The 21,931-nt window shown below is 37.6% G+C and overlaps 3 protein-coding genes across 4 annotated transcripts in view; 1 reads left to right on the forward strand and 2 right to left on the reverse strand.

Annotated features, from left to right (window-relative positions):
* LOC113681813 (intermembrane lipid transfer protein VPS13D) overlaps positions 1-2,150 on the forward strand; it is a 62,998-nt gene extending 60,848 nt beyond the window's left edge. Inside the window, exon 77 of the transcript XR_016179388.1 lies at positions 1,530-2,150. The gene's annotated coding sequence lies outside the window, so the exon portion shown is untranslated. The remainder of the gene's footprint in view (positions 1-1,529) is intronic.
* On the reverse strand, positions 1,207-12,126 carry LOC113681814 (lysophospholipid acyltransferase 5). Its single transcript, XM_027198936.2, has 17 exons — positions 11,834-12,126; positions 11,118-11,176; positions 10,980-11,028; positions 9,665-9,771; positions 8,985-9,081; positions 8,727-8,764; positions 7,947-8,006; positions 7,412-7,459; positions 6,420-6,493; positions 5,837-5,945; positions 5,271-5,357; positions 4,779-4,898; positions 4,158-4,204; positions 3,630-3,777; positions 3,007-3,165; positions 2,508-2,632; positions 1,207-2,112 (listed from the first exon to the last, which is right to left on the reverse strand). The coding sequence occupies exons 1-17, from the start codon at positions 11,931-11,933 to the stop codon at positions 2,085-2,087; spliced, it is 1,455 nt and encodes a 484-aa protein (XP_027054737.2). The 5' UTR covers positions 11,934-12,126; the 3' UTR covers positions 1,207-2,084.
* Positions 12,127-12,669: 543 nt separating this feature from the next.
* LOC113681803 (lysophospholipid acyltransferase 5) overlaps positions 12,670-21,931 on the reverse strand; it is a 20,597-nt gene continuing 11,335 nt past the window's right edge. For both annotated transcript variants that reach the window (XM_089181069.1, XM_089181068.1), the window contains 12 exons: positions 21,552-21,589; positions 20,908-20,967; positions 20,187-20,234; positions 19,383-19,453; positions 18,867-18,975; positions 18,224-18,310; positions 17,768-17,887; positions 17,060-17,106; positions 16,417-16,564; positions 15,907-16,065; positions 15,284-15,396; positions 12,670-14,554 (listed from right to left, as the gene is read on the reverse strand). In XM_089181069.1, the coding sequence (XP_089037195.1) occupies positions 14,536-14,554; positions 15,284-15,396; positions 15,907-16,065; positions 16,417-16,564; positions 17,060-17,106; positions 17,768-17,887; positions 18,224-18,310; positions 18,867-18,975; positions 19,383-19,453; positions 20,187-20,234; positions 20,908-20,967; positions 21,552-21,589 (1,019 nt within the window). In that variant the 3' untranslated portion in view covers positions 12,670-14,535. The remainder of the gene's footprint in view (positions 14,555-15,283; positions 15,397-15,906; positions 16,066-16,416; positions 16,565-17,059; positions 17,107-17,767; positions 17,888-18,223; positions 18,311-18,866; positions 18,976-19,382; positions 19,454-20,186; positions 20,235-20,907; positions 20,968-21,551; positions 21,590-21,931) is intronic.

Genomic DNA, 21,931 nt, shown 5'->3' on the forward strand with positions numbered 1-21,931 from the left:
TCGTTTCCCATCTAGTAATCGTGGAGACCGATAATGACATGTCAAAGACCCGTGATAAAACAACGCATTTCCTTTTTTACTAGTGGATACGCCGCGATAGCATAGAAACGAGTTGTTGTGGGCACTTTGGGATATTTGCTAATTGGCGTGGACTCTTCGTAATTAGTCGGCTCCGAACTCGAGATCTGTCCTTCCGAAGAAGTCTGAAATCCTGGCGCCATTGTGATTGCATCGATCGTCGCGATGTTTATTGTCTCTACACGGCTGTTTCGACATTTACTAAACTGATATGGACTTCGAATGTTTCAGATTAGTGCTATGATCAACTTAAAGACCAAATTTCAAGGGTCTTCGAATCGTCCATGCGCTAAACATAGCGAGGGGCAGCGAGAATCACGAAGAGTTTGAGTGACAGAGAAAGCTGTTAACATGGAAATTTCCACGGAAACATGTACCCGTGACTTAAAAAAAAATTGTTAACTTACTACATTATTTCTTTCGTTTCAGGGTTTTTACGGACGTTTCGGCAGCTAAGCCAATTTTGATGTTTTCGTTGTGGTCCTGTCGTTTCGTTTTGTTGATTTTCTATGCAAAGGTGACTGTTTTGATGGAAAGAATGAAATATGATCGGTTTCTACAAGTCGTTGCCGAGCACGTAACCATAATCTGGCCGGTGTTATTTGATCACTTGACGATCTTTTTCGCTCAAAACACACGACGACTTCCTATTTTAAGCAATGTCTTTCCGATTAATTTCTATCGCATCCGTGTTAAAAAAAAATACAAGCATATGCTTGTACTGAAAAACAAAAGGAAAGTTCAAAACTACGAGAAATTGCGAGTAGTCGGCCTCTTCTGCTACACGCGGGTCTTTTGGTGTAACATACGTATGTTTCCCATAAGTCACAAGCACTTTACGCATGTGGGAATACTGCAATCACGGTATGAGCAGTGCAAGGTAGAATGGTTATTGTCAACCTGGAGTGATTATGTGTGATATTTTGCTTCATCTCTCTCTGCCATTATTTCTACCACTTAATAGTTTAATTAAGAGAAGGGGTGAGGGGTGAGGGGTGAGGGGTGAGGGTTAAAATTCCAAGAGATAGGGATAAGGTCGCATTTTCACGACTGCATTGACTTCTATGGCGTTGCATTTTCAGCTATTTTCAGTAGAGTTACTAGAATTAATAAACGGCTCCCATTCCATTCCGGTCTTGTCCAAAAGAGGACAAATATGGGGTCTTTAATTGGCCACAACATAGGCTAAAATACGGCAGAGGTTCTGAGAAGTCAGCCGTACTTACCTAGGAAAAAATTACTTATGTACCCCCCGAGGGGTTTCCATCACATACTCAGTGACTATAATTTCTATATTTGCAATAGCACTACTTTCTATCTTTTTTTTAAACACCTTAGTTTACTGATAGCAACTTTACAAGTATATATCTCTCTAATACTTTATCCACAAGTTGGCCAAAGGCGCCCTTTGATTCTATAATTATTAACACATTTTTATTGTAATGTTACAGGGCATACGCAGCAAGTTTATGAGTTATTTCTCTCACTCATGTTCGTTACTGGAAAGTTTCAACCGATTTCGAACGCTTGCGTCTGTTGTTGGACTCTACCGTCTGGTTTTGGTTTATGAAATCTTCTATAAAAGAGTTCATGAACAAACGAGATAATCGTAAATTGCCTGATTCCATACACTACGTCTCGTATTTCCCCCACAATCCTTTCGTGTTCTCGCTGCTTTCTGTATGCTGTACGAGACAGAACAGAAATCTCATCATAACCATGCCCCATTCATGAGAGAAGGAGTAGCAAACTAGACAACTTAAACAGTTTACAACGTATACATTTCATAATTAAATATTTAAAGATACGATTTGTCTGCATTATTAGCTCTTTTCAGACAGAAGAAGAGCTATTCATAAAAAATATCGCTCAGTTACAGCTTTGGTGATCACAGCCAAAAGCAATGCCATTTGAAATAACATACTGATGATAATGGCTATTGGATTGGTTAAAATATTTTCATAATATATTTGCAAAGGAATGAAGAAACACAGCCGAACCATCCTTCAGTCTTCTTTCGCTGATTGCCGTAACCTTAAGAAAAGAATTAAATTACCTTTATTATTACATTCTAATGAGAACCACCAGATGTAAATCTTAGGATGTTTTTTGGTTAAGTGGGCGTAATAAAATGGGCAAAACGTGTAGGGGGTTTACAGTACCGAGTAGCGTGAAGACAGGAAGAGTGATGGCTCTTCTATTCTTGAGAATTCCATCAGCAAGAAGAGTCCATAATTAATATGCATGGTTGATACTGGGCTATCTTGCTCAAAAACCAGCGAAATAAATTTAACCGAAACAGCTTCAACTTGATCAAGACTCTTCTAACGAATTTACCTTTCGAAGCTTTGGCCCTATAAACTATCTTTACTTAGGAAAGAAAGAAAAAAATTGGGTATCCTCAAATGAATACCGCATTATCGACTTACTTGTTTTCATTAGGGTCTTTGGTTTCAATCTTTTGCACTCTTGCCAAAGGCTTGAGTACCAGTGGATAAAGAACAAACCAAATTCCTAACACAACTGGGCCTATGTAATATAGGGACAGCCATGCCTTGATATAGAGACAAGAAAGCAATTTAGCATTATTGGACTTCCAACCAAAAGTCAACGAAAACTATATCATCACCAGTGACAGGAGACAACAGATATACGGAAACAAATATTTAAGAAAGATGATCTGTTTAAGGAAGCAACCTTCGTTTCCGTTTTCGGCATTTTAATTTGTTTTTCGGTGGATTCCATTGTCATGATCTGACGGGTGCATAGAGAAATTTTACACCTAAGCTGAGGCGGGGACATAAACAGAAGTTACTGCTTAAAATAGACGGTTTTTTTAAATATTTTCACTTCAGTTTAATTTTACAGGATTTTTTCAATATCATAACAGCAAACTCCACTTGATAGCAGTTTCATCCGGGAGTTTACCTTGTGGGATAGGTCTAGTCTCCGCAGTAAAAACGGGACCAAGAAAAAGGCGACCCCTGACAGACGCAAGCAAACACCAAAGAGGATTACGGAAATCTTGAATAACGGCGGGAAATCTTCAAATGATGTCTGGATTACACGACGACAAAAACTTAAAAGCTGAATGAAATAGGAGAGAGGTATCAAAGTTAGCTGATTAAAGATTCAACTCAAGAAAAAAACCGTACACAAGGCAAGAAGTGCATCGTTCTCAAGTCTTCGAAATTGCTGAGGTTCACAAAGACGAGTTACACTGTGGATAACTCTTAACTCGTCGCTAGATATTTCGAATACGAATACGAAGAAACATGAAATGACTTTTGATGCACACGTGGATTTTTTTCATTTGACCGACGATAGACCATTTTATTTTGCGATATATTTCTTATGGGGGTCTTACCTCTTGCGAATCGAGAATAACCCGCAAAACCCGCTAAACTAATAAAACCTGTGAAATCTCATGTTGGTGTGAGTTTTCCGCACTTTTAAAGGGCGTGGTAAGGGAAAATCAATGCAATCCTAATAATTCTCCACCTTGAAATTAGAAAAAGCTCATTTGTTCTTGATTGGTTGCATTGTGTTACCTGTTGTTCCATCACAATGACGGCGAATTCTCCAATGAAGCACAGGAAGAATCCAGGTTCAATTCCATGCCACAGAGCCACGAATGCGAGCGTTAAGAAGTGCGACAGAAGTTTATTACCCAAGAAACGCAGTCTTTTGTACAAATACCTAGAACATCAGAGGGAACAATTTGAAGATTAACAAAAGAGACTGAATGGCGTTATTCCAAGGCCAGAAGTATCAAGAAATAACCACTCCTGGGTCGTGAATTTTGCTAACGTGGACATCCTGTGCGGCGTCTGTTTGGTCTACACGTGACCGAGTGAATAACATTTTTCTTTATTCGACGATCAAGCTCAAAATTAACCATATATTTATCTGGAAAGTTAGAGAGCAAGCACCCAAGAAACCATATTTACCTTAAGTATGCCATTTTTATAGAGAGCAAATAATCGCTACCCACTGATAATCCTCTTTGGAATATTTTGTGAAAATATGCATGTTGTCCTTTTAAACTAGTGCCTTTAAAGAACCAAAATCCCACTTACCTAAACATCCATTGGTTCGTTTTCAAATTAAATGCATCTATTACATGCTGTAGGGAAAGGTAAGGGAAAATTAGGTTCTGACTAAGGTAATAATATATCACAAAGTTATTAGTTGAAAAGGGAGCCATATATGTTGCTGTTACAAAACGTCGAAGTAAAACTTTGGAAACATTTTAAATGTGATCAGTTGGTGAAGACATTGATTAACTATTTTCACAATCACTACAACTGTAACATAAACAACGTTTATACAAATTGTGACAATGTGGTAAGGCTTCCTATGAATTAGCAGATTTTTTTGTTTTTGTTAAAGAAACCGGACTAAATACTTAGAGGGGAAAGGTGGCAACATGGACCAGCATTCTTACTGCCTTCTTTCTACATTCTTACTGCCGCAACTCTGCAAGTAGTTCTCTGATTCAGAACCCATCATGACTCATTAACTCCAGCACCTACCTTCCTTACAGTGTCAATCGTGAATCAAACAATGATAGAGGAATAGGGGAAAATAATTGCCAACCAGAGAATATCTTGATTGTTAAACCTTACCACATTAAATGTAAAGAAAACAGTATTGAAAGTATATATAATGATGTGAGGGTGTCAAAGGTCAAGTTATACCTGAAATCTGTAAGCACATTCAAAGAGAAGAAGATGGACGTTACTACAGCCATCCCATCTGACTCGGCCATCCGCTGACCGACCATTGTAACCCAAACCTGATATGATACAAGAACCTTCCTGAAGATAAAAGATTAAAAATAAGGAACAATATTGATGCTTGCTAAGAATGACATAATGAACAAATAATCCAGCCTTGAAATACAGTAATGTTCTGTGCCGATCAAAAATAACTTGTTTTTAAGTTCATCGATCCAACGTTACAAAATACGTGTAGACAAGTAATTGTACAGAGAATTCCACATTGAGTCTAAAGACTGGAAGATATCAACAAACTTAAAAAGAAACAAAAGTGAATTGACGGTATGCCTCTTTTTTTCCTATTTTCTTTCAATAAGTCTTGAAATAATATACGAGTTGGATTATGGTAACCAATTGTGTTCTCTCTGAGCCTCTTCTTTGAAATGTCGATCATTACAATGTAATACTTACCGCTATTAACCAAACTGCTTGGTATTTCATGACACTGACTTTTGTAGTTGCAATGGCATAACAAAGCTTATACAAGAACGATTTTTTCTGTATGAAAAGAAATAATGGAATCAACTTCCTTAATTTAATCCAGTAATTCTAACACCGGGTTGCGTTTAATTTTTGTTAAATTTTTGTTAACATTGATAGGCAAGGCAATTTCTGGGAACAATTTTGAACATGGATAGTACCGTGTCATTACGCACGTGTTATGAGCACATCACTGAGGCCACTAATTCCAAGTCGAACGCAAATAATATCATAAGGTCAGTGATGCAGTATGTATAGGCAACTTTTCAACTAAGTTAGTTCCTCGCTTCCAATTTTTTTTCCTTTTTTTTTTTCCTCTCTCTCCAAAGGAAGGGAAGAAGAGAGACCCTGGGAACGAGGTTGGATGTATCGCACAAACTTGGACGTAAATAAATTATATATTCGCTCAGTTACCACGCATGGTTGTTAAAATGCAACTTGAACAAACAAACAGGCACTGCAATTACGTCAAATGGTCACCGACGAGAGTTACTCACATCGTACTCAGCAGTTGCTAGGAAGCTCCCTTTAACTCTTGGCTGCAGTAAAGTGAATGTTACCAGGTACATTATCCCAATGGTGAAACGCTTAAGGCCAGCTAAATTCCTAGAAAGGAAGTAGAGTAAGATTACTCGCTCATGAGAAAAAGAGAGAGTGCGCATTTGATGTTTTGCCGGATACATCAAGAAAGAAAGAGCAAGGAACATGTTGCCTTTTTTCATCATTCAGAAAGGAGGACAATTTTCAGTCGAGTGTCAAAAGTGATCCGAGATTGCATTGGTTTTTCTTTACTTCGCTTTGTGATTAGTCCAGAAAAATTGCATCAGCCTCTCAACCAATAAGATGCAAAACTAAAACCAATCACGACTTGGTCACCCGCGCTTTCCCGCGCTTTAGGCGGTTTGGTTACTCTTACTTTGAGTTCTCATTGGCTCTTAAAAGTATTTTTCTTTCTTACGATTGGCTGTGGTGATTTCTTTGGTTTTGCTCTACGACACTCAATCGAAAAGTGCTCTGTCTTTCTGCCAGCTGAAGCGAAACGATACTGAACAAAAACTTGCGGCAGTGAACTCCACTCACCGAGAATTCGAGATGTCGTCTTTCTTGTCAATCAGACGTCCCTCAATTAGTTCCAAGTATTTCCTTATTGGAAACTTGAAAAAATTCCTCAATGAATTAGGGCTCGAGAGGTCGATTGTAAAATTTTGTCAAAATACATTAAAAAACAAAGATAATCCACATGATTAACACTCGCAAAAGAGTAATGCCATTACCGTAGTAAAAACTAAACATGAAAGGCATCAACCAGAAGCGAAGAAAGGGAAACCAAACATAACAAAACATAAAGAGGAACATGGTCACCTTAACACTCAAACAAAAAACCGAGAAAGCGCGCAAAACCAATTTAAAGATCAAATCAAAAAGAGCGCACATCATTTGAGTAACGACTAGACAAGACAACTCATCGCATCAAATGGTAGTCAATCAATACAAGGAGAGTACCCATAAATAGTGTAACTATCAAAAAAACAACTTAAGTGCGCGCAAAACTAAAATGATATTAAAACACAACAATAATAGCAATCCATCACTAAGACAAAGAGCGCGCGCGTTTCACTTACGTAACAGATACTAAACCAAGTGAGCACACGTCACTACCGTTAAAATCGAACACTAAACAAAACGAGCGCGCACAATTTGGGAACAATCAAGCACGAAACAGAGAGAGCGCGTATCACCAACGTGACAATTAAACAGTAAACAGAGCGAGCACCCACACGATCAACAATCAAACCCTAAACAAAGAGTGCGCAAGCTCAAGCGTTTGAGACAAAATTTAGCCAAGGGCGGGCACGTTACTATCGTGACAACGACACGCAAGAAAGAGAATGGGCGTTACTAATACAACACACAAACTTAAACAAAGTAAGCGCGAGCATCACGAAAACTACACTTGAACGGAAACATAAAGAACGCATCTAAGACGTAGCAGGGAAACATAGGGAAACTGAACCTACATCACCTGATTGCGAAAAAAAGAAAATTTTTAATTTAAAAACGGTTGCTTTTACCTGAGGTCCAACGAGAAACCCTCCAAAGAAGAAGCAATAGCTTGCTATCTAAAACATAGAGTGAGTTAAGGTGGGGAGATAGGATTGAACAAAGGCATTACAAGTTTTTCTCAAAGTTAGCAGTTGTGTAGAGAAACTATTGTCTGAACGGAGTCAGATGAATTAAATCTATTTCTTCTAATCTTATTTATCATTTTTTACTAAAAAACCACTCGTAGTTTAGTTCATGCTACTTTCTCATAGCTCAATGAAAGCAAATTTATGGGATGAGTACTTTTAAAAATGCGAAAAGCAATCAGCCTTGAAATTGCAAACCAATTCATTATTTTTTTTCAGGGTAGATTTAAATGAACGCAAATACTTTTTGTGAAAATAAAAAATTGAGGGCCCGTGGAAAAAGTCTCTTTGACATGCAGTGACATTTTTTATCGCCAAACCTCTTTCCGGATGACATTGGTCACATGTTCATTTACGGTGAGTAACAAAAAGTGTTTCAGGCAGCAAAAAGAGCCGATTATTTTCGAGATTTCCATACCTGCAAAAGCGATGGGCAGCTATAGATGGCAGTACTTTTGAAATCTTCAGACAACTTCTCCTGATAAAATATTGTTTGCTAATGTTAATTTCCTCGCGAAAAACTATGTTATTGAGTGAGTGTCAATCCTTATTTGTTTATTTATCCATGTATTTCCTAACAAATTGTTTTGCTACATCAGAGGGTAAATGACGCGCTAGGTAATTTTTTGTTAGAGACAAACAAGTTCAAGAATACATTTACATCAGACTGCATTCTATAACATCAATAGGGAAAGAAGAAACGAAACGGTGCAGAGGCGCGAATGGTCATGATAAAGAGACACAACAGCAAATGAGCCGCACGAGAGCTGACCGCTAAGGGAACACAAAGCCAATTTTCAGTCACAAACAACTACTCTGAGCTGTCATTATTTATCGCAATGACATTTACCTGATTTCCTCCCCCCCTCCCCCCTCAGGCTCTGTAGTATTATTCTAATCCCCCTCATGGACAGTTGATCTTTTATTGTCCCTCTTTGTCCCCCGACGACTGACACTCCTCCGTCCCCCCCCTTAAAATCACGTGATCCCAGAAGATCTTCCAAGCCCCCCTTCCCAGGCGATAAGAACGACTCGTCCCTCACAAACAAACTTGTCGTGTGGTATTCGCTCGCTGGAAGCTTGTGGTTTCAGATAGAGTTGCTTGAGTAACTTCATGGAATAAGATACAATAATTTTTTTATTAATTTCATCAAAAGATTATCCAAATGAGTTTCGGTGCATATTTTGTTTTACTAACCTGGTCTTGATGTCCGTCGTAATAATCCCAAGCCAAACCTGAAGAGGATTGAAAGATTTGTTGGGTAAATATTAAAAAATTGTAAACATGAGGATAGCTAACAAGAATTAAATAAATAGTGGAGTATACGATAACTCTTATAAGGATTTGTTACGACAACGTGACGAACCTCAGTATGGAACATTTCAGCTTATTTTTCTGGTTCATCGTAGTTGTCATGGTAACCTCAACGCTATGCGGCTTTCTCTTTTTACTTACCAGTAAGACGAAGGCATAGTACACAGTGAGCTGTCGTCCATGATACTGAATAATCGTTAGAATACGACTTGAAAACGTATCCAGTGATAAGATAACCCTGAAAAAAAAAAAAGTACGGATAAAAAAAGGAAAAACACACACAAGCAAACTAAGATAATTATCTCGGACGTTATTGCTGGTGTCTCTCTTCTGGGAATAGGCTTGTTGTAATTTCTAAGATCACTTTACGGCATGTAAATCAAACATGACAGCAAAAGTTTGCTTGTTACTTGCTGCAGTTCGCTTGCGGTGGCCCTTATCGCCTTTAGAACAGGTGTCGTATTTTTTTTTCCAAACGCGCTGAGATAAGCTCGAGACGAGTGCAAAACGTATGTGACGAACGTTAGGAGCTCCCTTCGCCCGTGACCGACAAGCTCGACTCGCGCGGAAGTCTGCTCAGATGAAAAGCGCAGTACAAATTGCGCAGATTCTTGGCCTTTGTTTACCGCAGTTTGCCTGTGGTGAGCTGTTTTTTTTTCTTTTTAAATATTGGATTTACGTCAGCTACTTCTGTTTTCTGAAAACTGCCAAAAAAAACTTACGATAGCGGCAGTTCAAATTTAACTTACGTGAGCAGTTTTTTTTTGCTACTTTTGGATGTTTACATTCTGTTTCGAATATGAGATCATAGACAATCTTACCACATTTAACAAAAACATCAGGATAACTGTCACGGTTTTAGGTCCGCCGAAACGTAGTAACAAGTAGGCCAAAAGGATGTTAACAACAGAGTGAAAACAAGACCAACCTAGAAACAGAACAAAGGCAAAAACTTATAGTTTTTGGTGACTAGTTGTTTGATTTCTTCTGAGTGACATGCTTGAATTAGTTGACAGGAGTTTGGCAGAAATCTAATGATCATACATGGGGTGCAAAAAAAATATTAATTAGGTAAATATACTAGATTTGCGTAGCCGGTAACCGGTCAAGTCGCCCGAAAGTCATCTCGCCCGAAGTCATGTCGCCTGAAACCAGAGTCCTGCCGCCCGAAATTCATAGTCATGTCGCCCCAAATCCTAAGTCACGTCCCCCGAAATTTTATTGAGTGTTTAATCTTGAAGGAAAGTAACAATCGCAAGGAATAAACTCGTAAAATGTTTTCGTCCGCTAACCTATGCGAATATGAAGTACAACAAAGACTCAAATATCGCTGTTCATAAACCGAGTCACTCTACAGTACAGATTCTAGTAATTATAAGCGGAACACTTTCAGTTATCAGAATTTTTCACACATATCAGAAAAATAAATCAAGTTCTCTTAGTTTGATTTATCGTATAAAAAACAACTTGAAACTTTTACAACGGTTTTTTTTGTTTATTGTTAACCACGCGAACAAAGCGTGTTAGCATCATTCCCCCTTAAGATCAGATGACTTTCAGGCGACTTGACCGTAAACCTGCGTAGCCCTAGGTTTGCGGTTGATTTTTTTTTTGTTTTTCTTTGTTCGCTGGTCTTTTTTCTTTTAATCAGGAAACAAACAATCACGAATCAGGCTTAAACCGATAAAGCCTGCAACTCAATAAATCCAAAATACCACTTTGGACAATTGTTAGTTACTTTTTTTCACCGCAGTCTGCGTGACAAGTTTAAGCCTTTTTGTACTTTCTTTGCTCAAAGGCTAAATGAACTAAGAGGACACAGCGGAAAATTAAAGGGACTTGAACGAGCAAATCCCAGTCACACTGGATCCGCGTGAGATTGCAGTGAAACTGATGAACTCACTATTAACCGTTGATTGATGAAAAACTGAATTGCTCAAGGAAATGATACCCTCAGATTTTGCCGATTGTGTTTTGTTTTGTGAAATACCTTAAGTTAAAAAAAAATCAATCAATTAAGAATCGATTTTGTTGAACAAATAAATAAATAAATCCTGCGTGACCAGTTAATTTGTCGGCATGTACCCACGAGGAGCTTGCGTGACAAGTTTTGAATTTCATATTCGTTTCACTCACCAAAACAAAAGAAAGCTAGCAGAAGCCCACACACAGTGATGAAGAAGTGCTGTGGGGCGAAAGAAGAATAATTATGATTTTAAAAAAAGTTCATTAGGTCATAAGTATTCACTGCAAGTGGTCAATAGAGGCTCTCACCTGAGTGGTTGGGTTCTTCCGATAACAAAAGGCTCTATAAACAAAAGCTAGCGGCAAACCTAAATGAAAGAGTGTGAAGTGGAAGACAAATTCAATGCACCCGTGGAGAATATTCATTTCAAACACAAAAATTATGAGTGTCAATTTTTTTAAATATTCGACTCGACTTGCCCCTAAATGGGCAAAGCAATATAGCTAAGTTTAAGTTGTTTGTTTACAGCCACTTATGTGTTTTGGGTCCGACATTTGTGTTCATAAAGTGATTTTCAAGCAACTCTAATTTTTCATTTTCGTTATGTGTAGGCGACGTAGGTTATTTTTTTAATTGCTGAAATCAATGTACCATCACTCCTAAATTCAACGAATAGGTTTGATCGCTTTTCAAACAACCGTTGACCTGAGATGAGTCTTACACGGAATTTTGTAAAGTGTGTCGCCTCATCAACAACATACTATTATAAATACCTTGTATTACATAATCTCTAAGAAAACCTACCATACCTCGTGACTACTAGTGAAGCTTGTGTTAGGTTAACCAAGGCCAAGTAAACAGGCGACTGAACAGAATTACAAGACAATTCAGCCATGTAATTTCAATCGTACAGTCTACTAAGAGGTAACGGTTCACTGGCGATGAGGTTATAAGCTTCCGCCTCATATTATCGAACCAGTATGACTGCGGACATGAAGCAAGAGTGTCACCGTTGAATACATACCTGCGAACAAGCTGATCGTTAGGCAAAGAACAGATTCCGCCACTCCAGCGCGCTTGGCTGCGTAAGCTATCAAGTTCTCCGTATTGCTGGCTGTTTCCATTTCCAACCGTAAATACCAGCTTTGTTGAGATAAGAGTATTAACCAGAGTGTTGAAACAAATTCCAAGCAAATTTAATTTGCATCGAGTAGAGCGATAGAGGAATTGTTGCTCATCGTAGATACAAATCCGAGCAACAAGCCTATGCGCATAAATTATTTCACCGCAATGGTGATACTTTCGAAACGATTTTCCGAGCGGGCTTGTTTTGTCACGCAATCGTGTGGAATTATTGATCAAGTCTTCTGCGAGGGATCGATTTTTTTTCTGTTTCTTTTTCTTGTCTTTATTTTTGTTTTTGAAAGCTTTTTTTTAGGGACATTGTTCTTTCACGTTCTTGCTACCAAAAAATGTTCAAAATAGTAATCATACGAAACACAATAGGACTGAGGGCTGCCAAATTCCTGGAGTACTTTCCTTTCCTTTACGTGTCACTTAATGGATATGCGGAAGTGATAATTTCTGACTTTACCGAGTAACAACTGTTGGATAAATGTCGCAATACACCGCATTTAATTTTAACCAAAGTAGCTTTTCGCAGCCGATTGAGAGTATTTTAAGAACTTGTGGATATTGTTGACTTAAAATGAAGCATTGAAGTATTGTGGTTCATACTTCGGTCCAGTCACTATTTATAACGGTGGGGAGGGGGGGGGGGGGAGTTGGGTGGGGTCGGAGTCTTTTTGCGAAACGCCTGATGCATAGAGTGCGGCAGTTATTGCAACCAACAGACCAAGAGACGAATCCAAAGTTTTAATGAATACTTAAGGATCGCAAGCTTTACCTAAGTGAGACATTTATGTCACAGTTGAAAACCTTCATTATGAAGTTGCTTCTAATAAAACCCGCAACAAATCGGTCGCTGTTTTAATCAAGAAATTATCTTCATGCACACAAATAAAAAACTCACACTCTCATTCATTTGAAAAGGAAGCCTCCACTTCATTATCGACCGCTTCGAAGTGGCTTAAAATTGTAACCCACAAAAGGGGATGAAAATGAGTTGTATTTGGAGTCTCTTCTACTAACCAATAGCACAGAAACAAGTTCAGGTTAACAAATAGATTAGGCTCCAAGTCGCGGTGCACTGGATCGCAGATGACGTCAAAATGAAGTAAGAACAACTGAGTAGCAGTGTCACTGATGTCTTTGCCACATTTTGACGTTTTCTGTTATCTATTATTACACAGACACACGGCAACATAGAATCTATTCGTGTTATACTATAATTAAGAAAATTTTGTCAATAGTCGCATCATTTATGCGTCTTTCCTTCAATAGATCATAAATTAGAAACTATCAAAATGTGTGTATACCTCAGTTTACGATAAAAACCCTTTTGAGACCATCAATATAAAGGAAATCATCATTACCTTTCTCTCCTTGTGAAGAGGAGAGCCTAATGTAGAGCAGCCTGAAAATGAGGTTGAAATCTTTCTGAGGCACACAGCAAAAGCAATACAGAACGATAATTTAAGAATAAGATAATTTAAGAAATATGATGATCAATTTGACAGTTTGTGTTAAAAAAAAAAAAGCAAGTAAACAACAACAGCGCTTAAAGTATACTTTCCAGTATGACCTGAGCGATTCAAGTGATGTGGGAGGTAGAGCAGATACTTGCAGGAACGTGTAGGACCACAGTTACCTTGACAGTAGCGTCCGTTCTACTCGCTATACCTTACTTACTTTTGTTAAACACTTAACACAGGAGTTGCAATGAAAGCTGGTGACCAGCGGTCTACCGCTGCCTGAAATACCTCTTACCGCTGTCTATTTAGCCTGCTCACTGGGTCTCGCCCCACGGCACAGTTGCCTATAACACTATCGGCAGCCGCTTATGGATAAAAGTTATTGAAACCCCTGTTAACAGCAATGAGAGTAAAAAAAAAGCAAACAAACAAACAAAAAGGCTCAGTCTTTTTTCAAACAAGAACATCTGGGAAAATCTACGTTGCTGTGGTTAACACCCTGCAATTCACAGCTAACATAAGATAACATTACATGGAATCTAACTTCCAAATAGGAAACTCATCCATACGTAAATCTAAAACCTATCAGAGGGAAGAGAAAGACTCCTATGGAATTTCTCTAAATAAAAACTACATATTAAAATTGTTAATAGCCGAAACCAAGATGTAAAAAAAAACATTTTTTAACAACTGATAACAATAATAAGAAAAAGATTCAACAATTTTTTTACTGATGTTCAATACTTTAATAATTCAGATAACCGCGTGACTAAGGAACAAGATCAAGTGACGGCCTAGTCTCCTGAGCAGCAGTTGTATGGTCTCGTCACGCAGCGCACTCTCTCCCCCACCACTAGGAGAGAACTCGTCGTGAGACGAGAGCAAACAACGGCTGCGAAGGAAACTAGTGACGGGCCAACCAAATAAATCTGAGATTAACTCAGCTTCTTTACTGGATTAAAACAAAAAGAATGTAATACATCTAAAGCTAAAATCACACGAAAACAAATTATTCGATTAAGATTGTGCAAAAACTTGCTTGAAAGTAAAAAAGACAGGCTTCAGTAAATATCTCCCAACACTAGCTCTGGAGATGCGAACTAATAAATGCAATGCCTCTTCTGCAGATATCCTAGTTCTCTTTCTTTGACCTGCAAACAAAAAACTCAATTTACTTTAATTAATTCTTGATTCTGGAATTCGCAAAAGTGTTTCTATAACAACCAACTTACCAGAACTGCCTCAAATAATTATATTAGACACAAATCAAAGTAATCACAACAGCCAATCACGGTAAAGCAAAAGATCACAACGGGCCAATGACAAGTCAGAAAAAAACAAGCAAACTGCCTGATAGACGAGAAAAAGTGAGTAGCCAAGGCACGATCGGTTTAACTTAAGCATCTCATTGGTTGAGAGGGTGGTGTGAATTTTCAAGAGAACAAAGTTTAACAAAACCAATATTGGATTACACTAGGAGTTTGTTTTGACAAAACCGGGCTTAAGTGAGCGATATGTCCAATTTTTATGGATGGTTCTAAACCAGTTGGGAACCCGGCTAACCATAAAGGAGCTTCGAAAAGACATATTTAAAAGGACAGTTGTACATCGTCATGTGTCATTGTGTTAGGACTTGTGTCTTACTAGCCTGCAGAGCAGGCGTAATTTTGGCGAACGAGTGCATAGTATTTTCTTAACAAAATTATGGCCGCCATCTTTGATTTTACGACAGCAGAAGGCTGGGGAGAGAAAGGAATTTGTACCAAGGGGGTGGTCAACGGTCAAAAATAAGGAGAAGGGTAGATAAACGATCGCGGGCTTGTTACGTTTGCTCACCCTAATAAGACGCCTGCACTGCAGGCCATACGCTAGTGTCTTACCTGTCCTTTTTATCTTGTGTCATCTTTTTAAAGACTGGGTAGATGATGATTGGATAAAGCGAGTGCCATATGACTAATATCACTGGGACAATGTAGTAAATTGAACTCCAAACCTACAAACCACAAGTCGGAGTAGAAAGACTCGTGAAAAATGAGCTGGAAAATGGCACTTAATTAATTTAGATATTTTCAATCGAACATTTTCAACGTTACATATATAATTTTCTTCCTTTCAATCGACAACCAAGACCTAATAAAGAGCTTTTTTCCGTTGGCAGTCATTTCCTTTATTCTCAAAACCTTAATGTTTGATTCAGTGGTAATAATGTACGAAGGAGATAGATGCTATTCACTTCCAGTGGTTAATGGGATAAAAGCAACCTCGAAAACCTATTAGGTATAAGATGTTTAACAAACGCCATGTTGCCCTTCAAGACGGGCATATTTTATGGGGAGAATTTAGGCGAAACTATCCTATTGTGCTAATAATAAAAAAAAAAAAAAAAAAAAGAGCCCATACTGTTGTACGCTATTCTGAACCTCTCGCGTGCTTTTCTCATCAATATTTAGCGGTAGAATGACGACTGTCGAGTTCGCTAAATGCTTATAAAGCGTTTACCTACCCTGTGAAAACGCGAGACGATCAATAGATTAAAAGACACCATGAAATACGCCAGGCCAAAATGTACAATGAACATACAAGTTGAAATGACAGGAAATTTGACGTATGCAGGCATCTCTGACAAGGGCTTCTTAGTCACGGTATTACACATACTTAGTACCTGAGTAACGAGTAGAAAACAAAACTGTAAGTTGTATGTTGGCAACTTACATAAATACACAATATATTTAGAAACCAATCTAAAATAGTAATATGGGCACGAGGTAGTTTGTGCAAACGCAAAATAATCTTTAGAAATTTTATGCTTGTTTTCTTTAAAATGTGTAGGAAAACATGAATGATTTGGAATTGAATCGTTTTGCTTACGGCGTGCGTCAGCTTGTAACCGCACTAGTATCCAACACCTTCGCCTTTTCGGTACTTGTATTATGTCTTTGAATCTCCTTTTTCCTCTTCAATTTATTGTAGTAGTAATTAAAAGGCACCCACTGAGTGATAAAAATATATTTACCTGTTTTTCCATCACCATGATGACAAATTCTCCAAAGAAACAAACGAAATATCCCAAAAACAATCCATGCCACAAAGCAAGAAACATCAGCGAGAGGAAATGCGACAAGTTTTTGTTCCCAAGGAAACGAAGGCGCTTGAAAAAGTACCTGCAACCACGAACCGTCCAAAATGCTTTAAATGGTTGGTATGGTATAACTTAAGATTTTTAATTCACTTTGTCGAAGTGGAGGTTACATTCTCAAGATGTTTTGTGTTTAAGCACGTACTACAAGTCAAGCAGGCATATCAGGATTCTCAACGTAAGTCTATCGAAATACACTACGATGCTGAACAGGTCTGAACATCGCCTGTGAGGAAGCCTCGTGGGCGTTGCGAGGGATCTAGTTTCAGAAAAAACGCAGATCCTTGGCAAACATCAAACACGCCCGCATCACTCGCCAGCTCGAAGACCGCGAGGTTCGTCGCTTTGTCGCTCCCGCCGCAGCGCCAAGTAGAGCCTGCTCAAAAGCTTCTCTGAATACTACTCGGGAGGGGAGGGGGGTAGTTTAGTGACTGAGTATTCAACAAGAGACGCTTTGGACATCGCTAGCACCAGTAGTAATCAAGGAACTGGCTCAGTAGAGGAAATAATGTTCACTGACCTGAGTACCCATTTATTGGTATTGATATTAAAGGAATCAACGCAATGCTGCAAGAAAAAATTTTTTATAAAAGTTCAATCTACTTTTGGAGTACGATGACTTATATGTAACATGTAACTGACACAGATTCTACAAAACAAAAGGCAGTGGAATTGAACATTTAACCCATCGAGAAAAACTTCTTCCATTTATTTCTTTTCGTTTGATTGTTTGTTGTTGTTGTTTTTTTAATAAGGGAAAGAAAATAATAACAATATTTAAGCATGTTTTATGTAAGAAATACCAGGGATACAGACTGGACAAATTACTGATGACAGTCACATTTGAGATAAAATTATAATTAGCAGCAACACCCCAATTCCTGTCACTCCCAGGATCCAAATACCATTTCTCCACACTGTCTGCCACATTTTTTCTTATACTTTCGTATCGAGAAGTTGGTAGTAAATCATACAGTAACCCTTTGTCAATACCTTTTTGTTATTCCCACCACCTTCCCAATTTTGGAAAAATTAATAGATATAACACAAAAGATATTCCTTTTGGCTGCTTGTGGAATGATCATGTGCTTAGTGGAAAGAATGTAAGCCCATTGAAACTGAAGGAGATGAAATTATTTATGTATTTATTAATCAATTTTTTTTCGCTGTACATGGCTATTTAAGCTTTACAAACTAATAACATGTACAATAAAGAGAATCAACTCACCTGGAAAGTGTACATTGTTTCGTACACTGAGAGCCGTATATTTCTAAGTCCATCCCACTTTACTACACCATCTTCGGTTTTACCATTGTAGCTGATTCCAGAAATAATACAGCTGCCCTCCTAAAACCAAAACAGATCAATTTAGGAGGAGGCCCATAAACTTTGGGAAGCTGTTGATACACTGTGAGAAATAATCCAAAAAATAATTTTCACCTTCTTTCTGAACACATGCCAAATTTGGTTTGTTAGTGTCAAGTATGAAATAAATGCTTGTGCTTGTTACTTATTTGTACCCACATGTGATTGTTGCCCTGGGGTAGTTAACCTTTTAACTCCAAATATCAAATTGTTAATTCTCTCCTCTAGCCACTACATATTTCTATGTAAATTAGTTACAAGAAGTTACATGTTGATAACTTCTGGGAATTAAACTGTTAATGATTTGTTTGTACTCACAGAGAGAAGCCACACTGCCAGGTACTTCATGAATGTCACTCTGCTATAAAAAACTATATACCAGACTTTTGCAAGAAATGAATACTCCTACAGAAAAAAATCAGAGAGAGAAGATCTTGACAGCTTTACACAAATTAGGAGGCTTTTCAAGCACTTAAAGAAAAAACAAATAAATCAAAGCTAGTGGCACAATGGCTGACCAGGATATAAGAAAATATCATAGAGATAGTGAGAGATCCAGGTAAATAAGCAACCTTCCTGACTCCAAGAAAACTGCATGTGACCAAATCACAATGGGTATTAGCTTTTAAAGTGATTAATAAATTAAAGGGGCACTGCAATTTTTCCCATCTCAAGCACATCTAACATACAATGTAGTACACAAACATTGAGAAATTCCCTGAAAGCTATTAACTAAAGAAATTAACTTACATGTATCTTGGAAAATTTTATATTGTAACTTTAATTTAGGGCATATAGCTTTCTAACAAGTTCATGATAAGAAAAACTTGTCTAGGGTTTTTCATTCAAAAGTTGGAAGTACATGTACCATAAAAATTAATGTTTCTGTCACTCTATAGCTGGCCAATGCTACACCCAATGCATACTGGTCAAAACTGGGTCTTTAATACTTCTTACAGACCTGAAATGCATCTGATAAGAGTCCAGTTTCTGAGAACCATGGATTTAATGCACCATAAAGGGCAAGGTACAGGATACCAAGAACCATGCGCTTCAAACCTGATGCAACCCTACATAATTAAAAATCAAACACTTCTTACGGTAAATGAAAGGGTCAAGAGAAAAATTTAAGGAAAGGACACTGTATGTGACTCAACAAAAAACTTCACCCAGCCACAGGAATTGAACACAAGCCTCAACATTGGGAAATGAGTATTGCCACCCCTGCACCATCCCTGATCCCTGGTTCCCCTGTTAGGGGAAATCTACAATTTTTCAGTGGACAATTTATTGTGCTTCTGATTGGTAATGGGGCAAACCTGTGCAAGCAAGACAAATGATCCCCACAAAATTGTCATAAATAGAACCATGACATAGACCACCCAGCTTTGCAGCTACTTCATTTGTCTAACTCTTAGGTGTGACTTTGACAAGATTATAATATTGTGTGCACAACAGCAATGGGTAAGCCACTCACCGGCCATTATCATCATCTTTCTTGTCCATTAGCGTCCCATTAACAAATGCTAAGTACCCCTTGGTTTGAAACTAGGACAAAAAACAAACAGATAGACAAACAAACAACAACCAAATTTTCAACAGTACATTTACAAAAAAAGTGTTTCATGCAGCTGAGGATTTTGTGCATTCTTTCCATGTTTCACTCCACTTTGAAGGATTATAAAATGATTTCGTACTTACCAGGCAAAAATTACATAATTTGATATAGCACACGCAAAATAAACACTAAACCCAATGACCCTAAAACTATGTAAAAAATTCTTAACAGCATTTAGAGAGGAAAATGAAGTTTTCACAAGACTATGTAATCATTATAGCTGATTTGCCTTTTCAGGTTAAATTATCTCACACTTCATTTACTTAACATCTGTTTTTTTGTGTAAGGTGCAACAGTGACTTACTCCCCTCATTAAGGAGGTAATAGAGATCATTGCTGAGAATTCACCAATACATATTAACTAAATAAAGGGGGAAGTTTCTACAGAAACTGTGGTGCTGCGTTAGTGGGAGAGTGTAACAGGGTAATTTAGAGTTATCAACTGAGGTGATAAAGTAAATTGGCCACCGTAAAGAGTTAAAAAGCTGACTTTCTGCCGAAGGGCTGAGGCTCAATAATTCAGCTTTGAAACTCTTTATGGTGGCCAATTTTACAAATATCAACTCAGCTAATGATACATATTAACTGCTTGTGATACTAAGTATAATGATGCTCATTTGTAGAGTATAATAATATGTATATGGATACTTGTTTGTTGTTTACCTGGGGACCAACTAGAAATCCTCCATAAAAGTAGCTAAGACCCATCATCTTAACAAAATAGGGAAAAAAGCATAAAAGATAAGTATTCAATTTGTATGAGGTGCGAAGATTCATACCACTTTATCACTATAAGTGGTCTGTTAGACTTATATAAATTAGGCAACATGTTGTTGAGAAATTGTTGATAACAGCTTGAGCTTCACACTGGGTTTTTTTTTTTATTTTTCTATCTGTGCCATTAAACTCCTTAACCCTTTTATCGTGAAGAGTGACCAGCATCTAATTTCTCCTTACAATATCACCTTTGAATTAAACATCAAGGTCATGAGAATAAAGGAAATGATCATCGACTATAGCAGCTCTTGATTATTAAACAAACTCTCTTTGTCAGCACCTGGGGAAATGTATAGCGAATAGTATGGAGAACATGCATACTGACGTTAGGGCATAGAGGGTTATATCCCATGGGTGACCAAGACAGAATCTTTTTCATTACAGTGTTAATACAATGTCTAGTAGAAAAGTGATAAGAATAAAGAAAATATCAGTTAGGGATTTTGTTAGTTGAACTTATGCTAAATTCTCCATCATGAAAATTTTTATAGCAGACAGTGAGGAAAATTACCAATGAGATCTCAGGAGTGAAACCAGTTAGAAAGTAAAATAATGCACGTTGTAAAAATACTGATAGTAGTTACCAAAATGAAGAACTGATAAATACCTCCAGTAGTGTCGGGGGTGTTGCAATGGCAGTGGTCTTTTGATCAGCGGATATTTTCTCCTAGAGTGAAAAAAATAGGTATCTCACCAGTCCAATTACCTTCATGTTGTCCTTTACTAAGAGTTCTGTCATGTGTTAAGCTCAAAAGGCATTAACAGGGACACAATGTTCAACTACCACAAATACTTTTTTACCTTGAATTCTTTATTCTTACTAATCTACAAATTAATGTCAGAATTTGTACCCTTTGGTTTGTACACGGCATGTTTTTTATTTTCATTGAAAGTTGTGGTAGCCAAGTGGTTACATGCTCAACTTTTGATTTGAACCCAAAGCCACTTTTGTTGTGTTCTGAGGAGAATGCTTTTCTCTTACAGTGCCCCTCTCCACCCAGGAGTATCAGTGGGTACCAGCAATTCAAGAAGCAAACCTCAATGTCATTTCATATACACTGTAACAGAACCTAAGAAGATCTCTAACAGTGCCAACTGCATGAGTTACAGTATTCAAAACAGTTTCAGTCTGGAATCATATTTGCAGCAAATTATTTGCAAGCAGAATTGTTATATTTTATATCCATATCTTTGATTTCTGATATGTAGTGTGTAAGATTCATTTATCAGCAAGTTCAAAACAAACCCTACCTGGTCTTGATTTCCATCATAGTAGTCCCAGGCCACACCTAAAAGGAGACATTTTAGAGTCAAGAAATGCTTAATTTAGGAACAACAGAGGGAAATGTAGTGGCCTAAAGGTCTGCAGACTGGATTTTGGGTCTAAGGATAAAGGGTAAAAAACCTGGCAGGGTCATCATTGTGTTCTTGATGATGATAATGATGATGATAATAATAATAATAATAATAATAATAATAATAATAATAATAATAATAATAACAATATTAATATTAATAATAATAATAATAGTAATAATAATAATAACTTTAGACACAAGAACACTGATGAGCAAGGAAAGCTCATTACAAAAGTGTATGTGTATAACTAAAATTAGTTGGTAAATCTATAT

This window comes from Pocillopora damicornis, chromosome 8, assembly GCF_964200805.1.
Source record: "Pocillopora damicornis chromosome 8, jaPocDami1.2, whole genome shotgun sequence".
In the NCBI taxonomy this organism is placed as follows: Eukaryota; Metazoa; Cnidaria; class Anthozoa; order Scleractinia; family Pocilloporidae; genus Pocillopora; species Pocillopora damicornis.

What these genes read in the sequence shown, in the direction of transcription:
- LOC113681814 (XM_027198936.2), bottom strand. Translation starts at nt 11,933, where the DNA reads ATGGAAACAGCCAGCAATACGGAGAACTTGATAGCTTACGCAGCCAAG. An exon ending in AACGATCAGCTTGTTCGCAG is followed by an intron (nt 11,177 to 11,833) that starts GTATGTATTCAA and finishes TCTTTCATTTAG; the next exon opens with GTTTGCCGCTAGCTTTTGTT. An exon ending in TGATGTTTTTGTTAAATGTG is followed by an intron (nt 9,082 to 9,664) that starts GTAAGATTGTCT and finishes TTTTTTTTTCAG; the next exon opens with GGTTATCTTATCACTGGATA.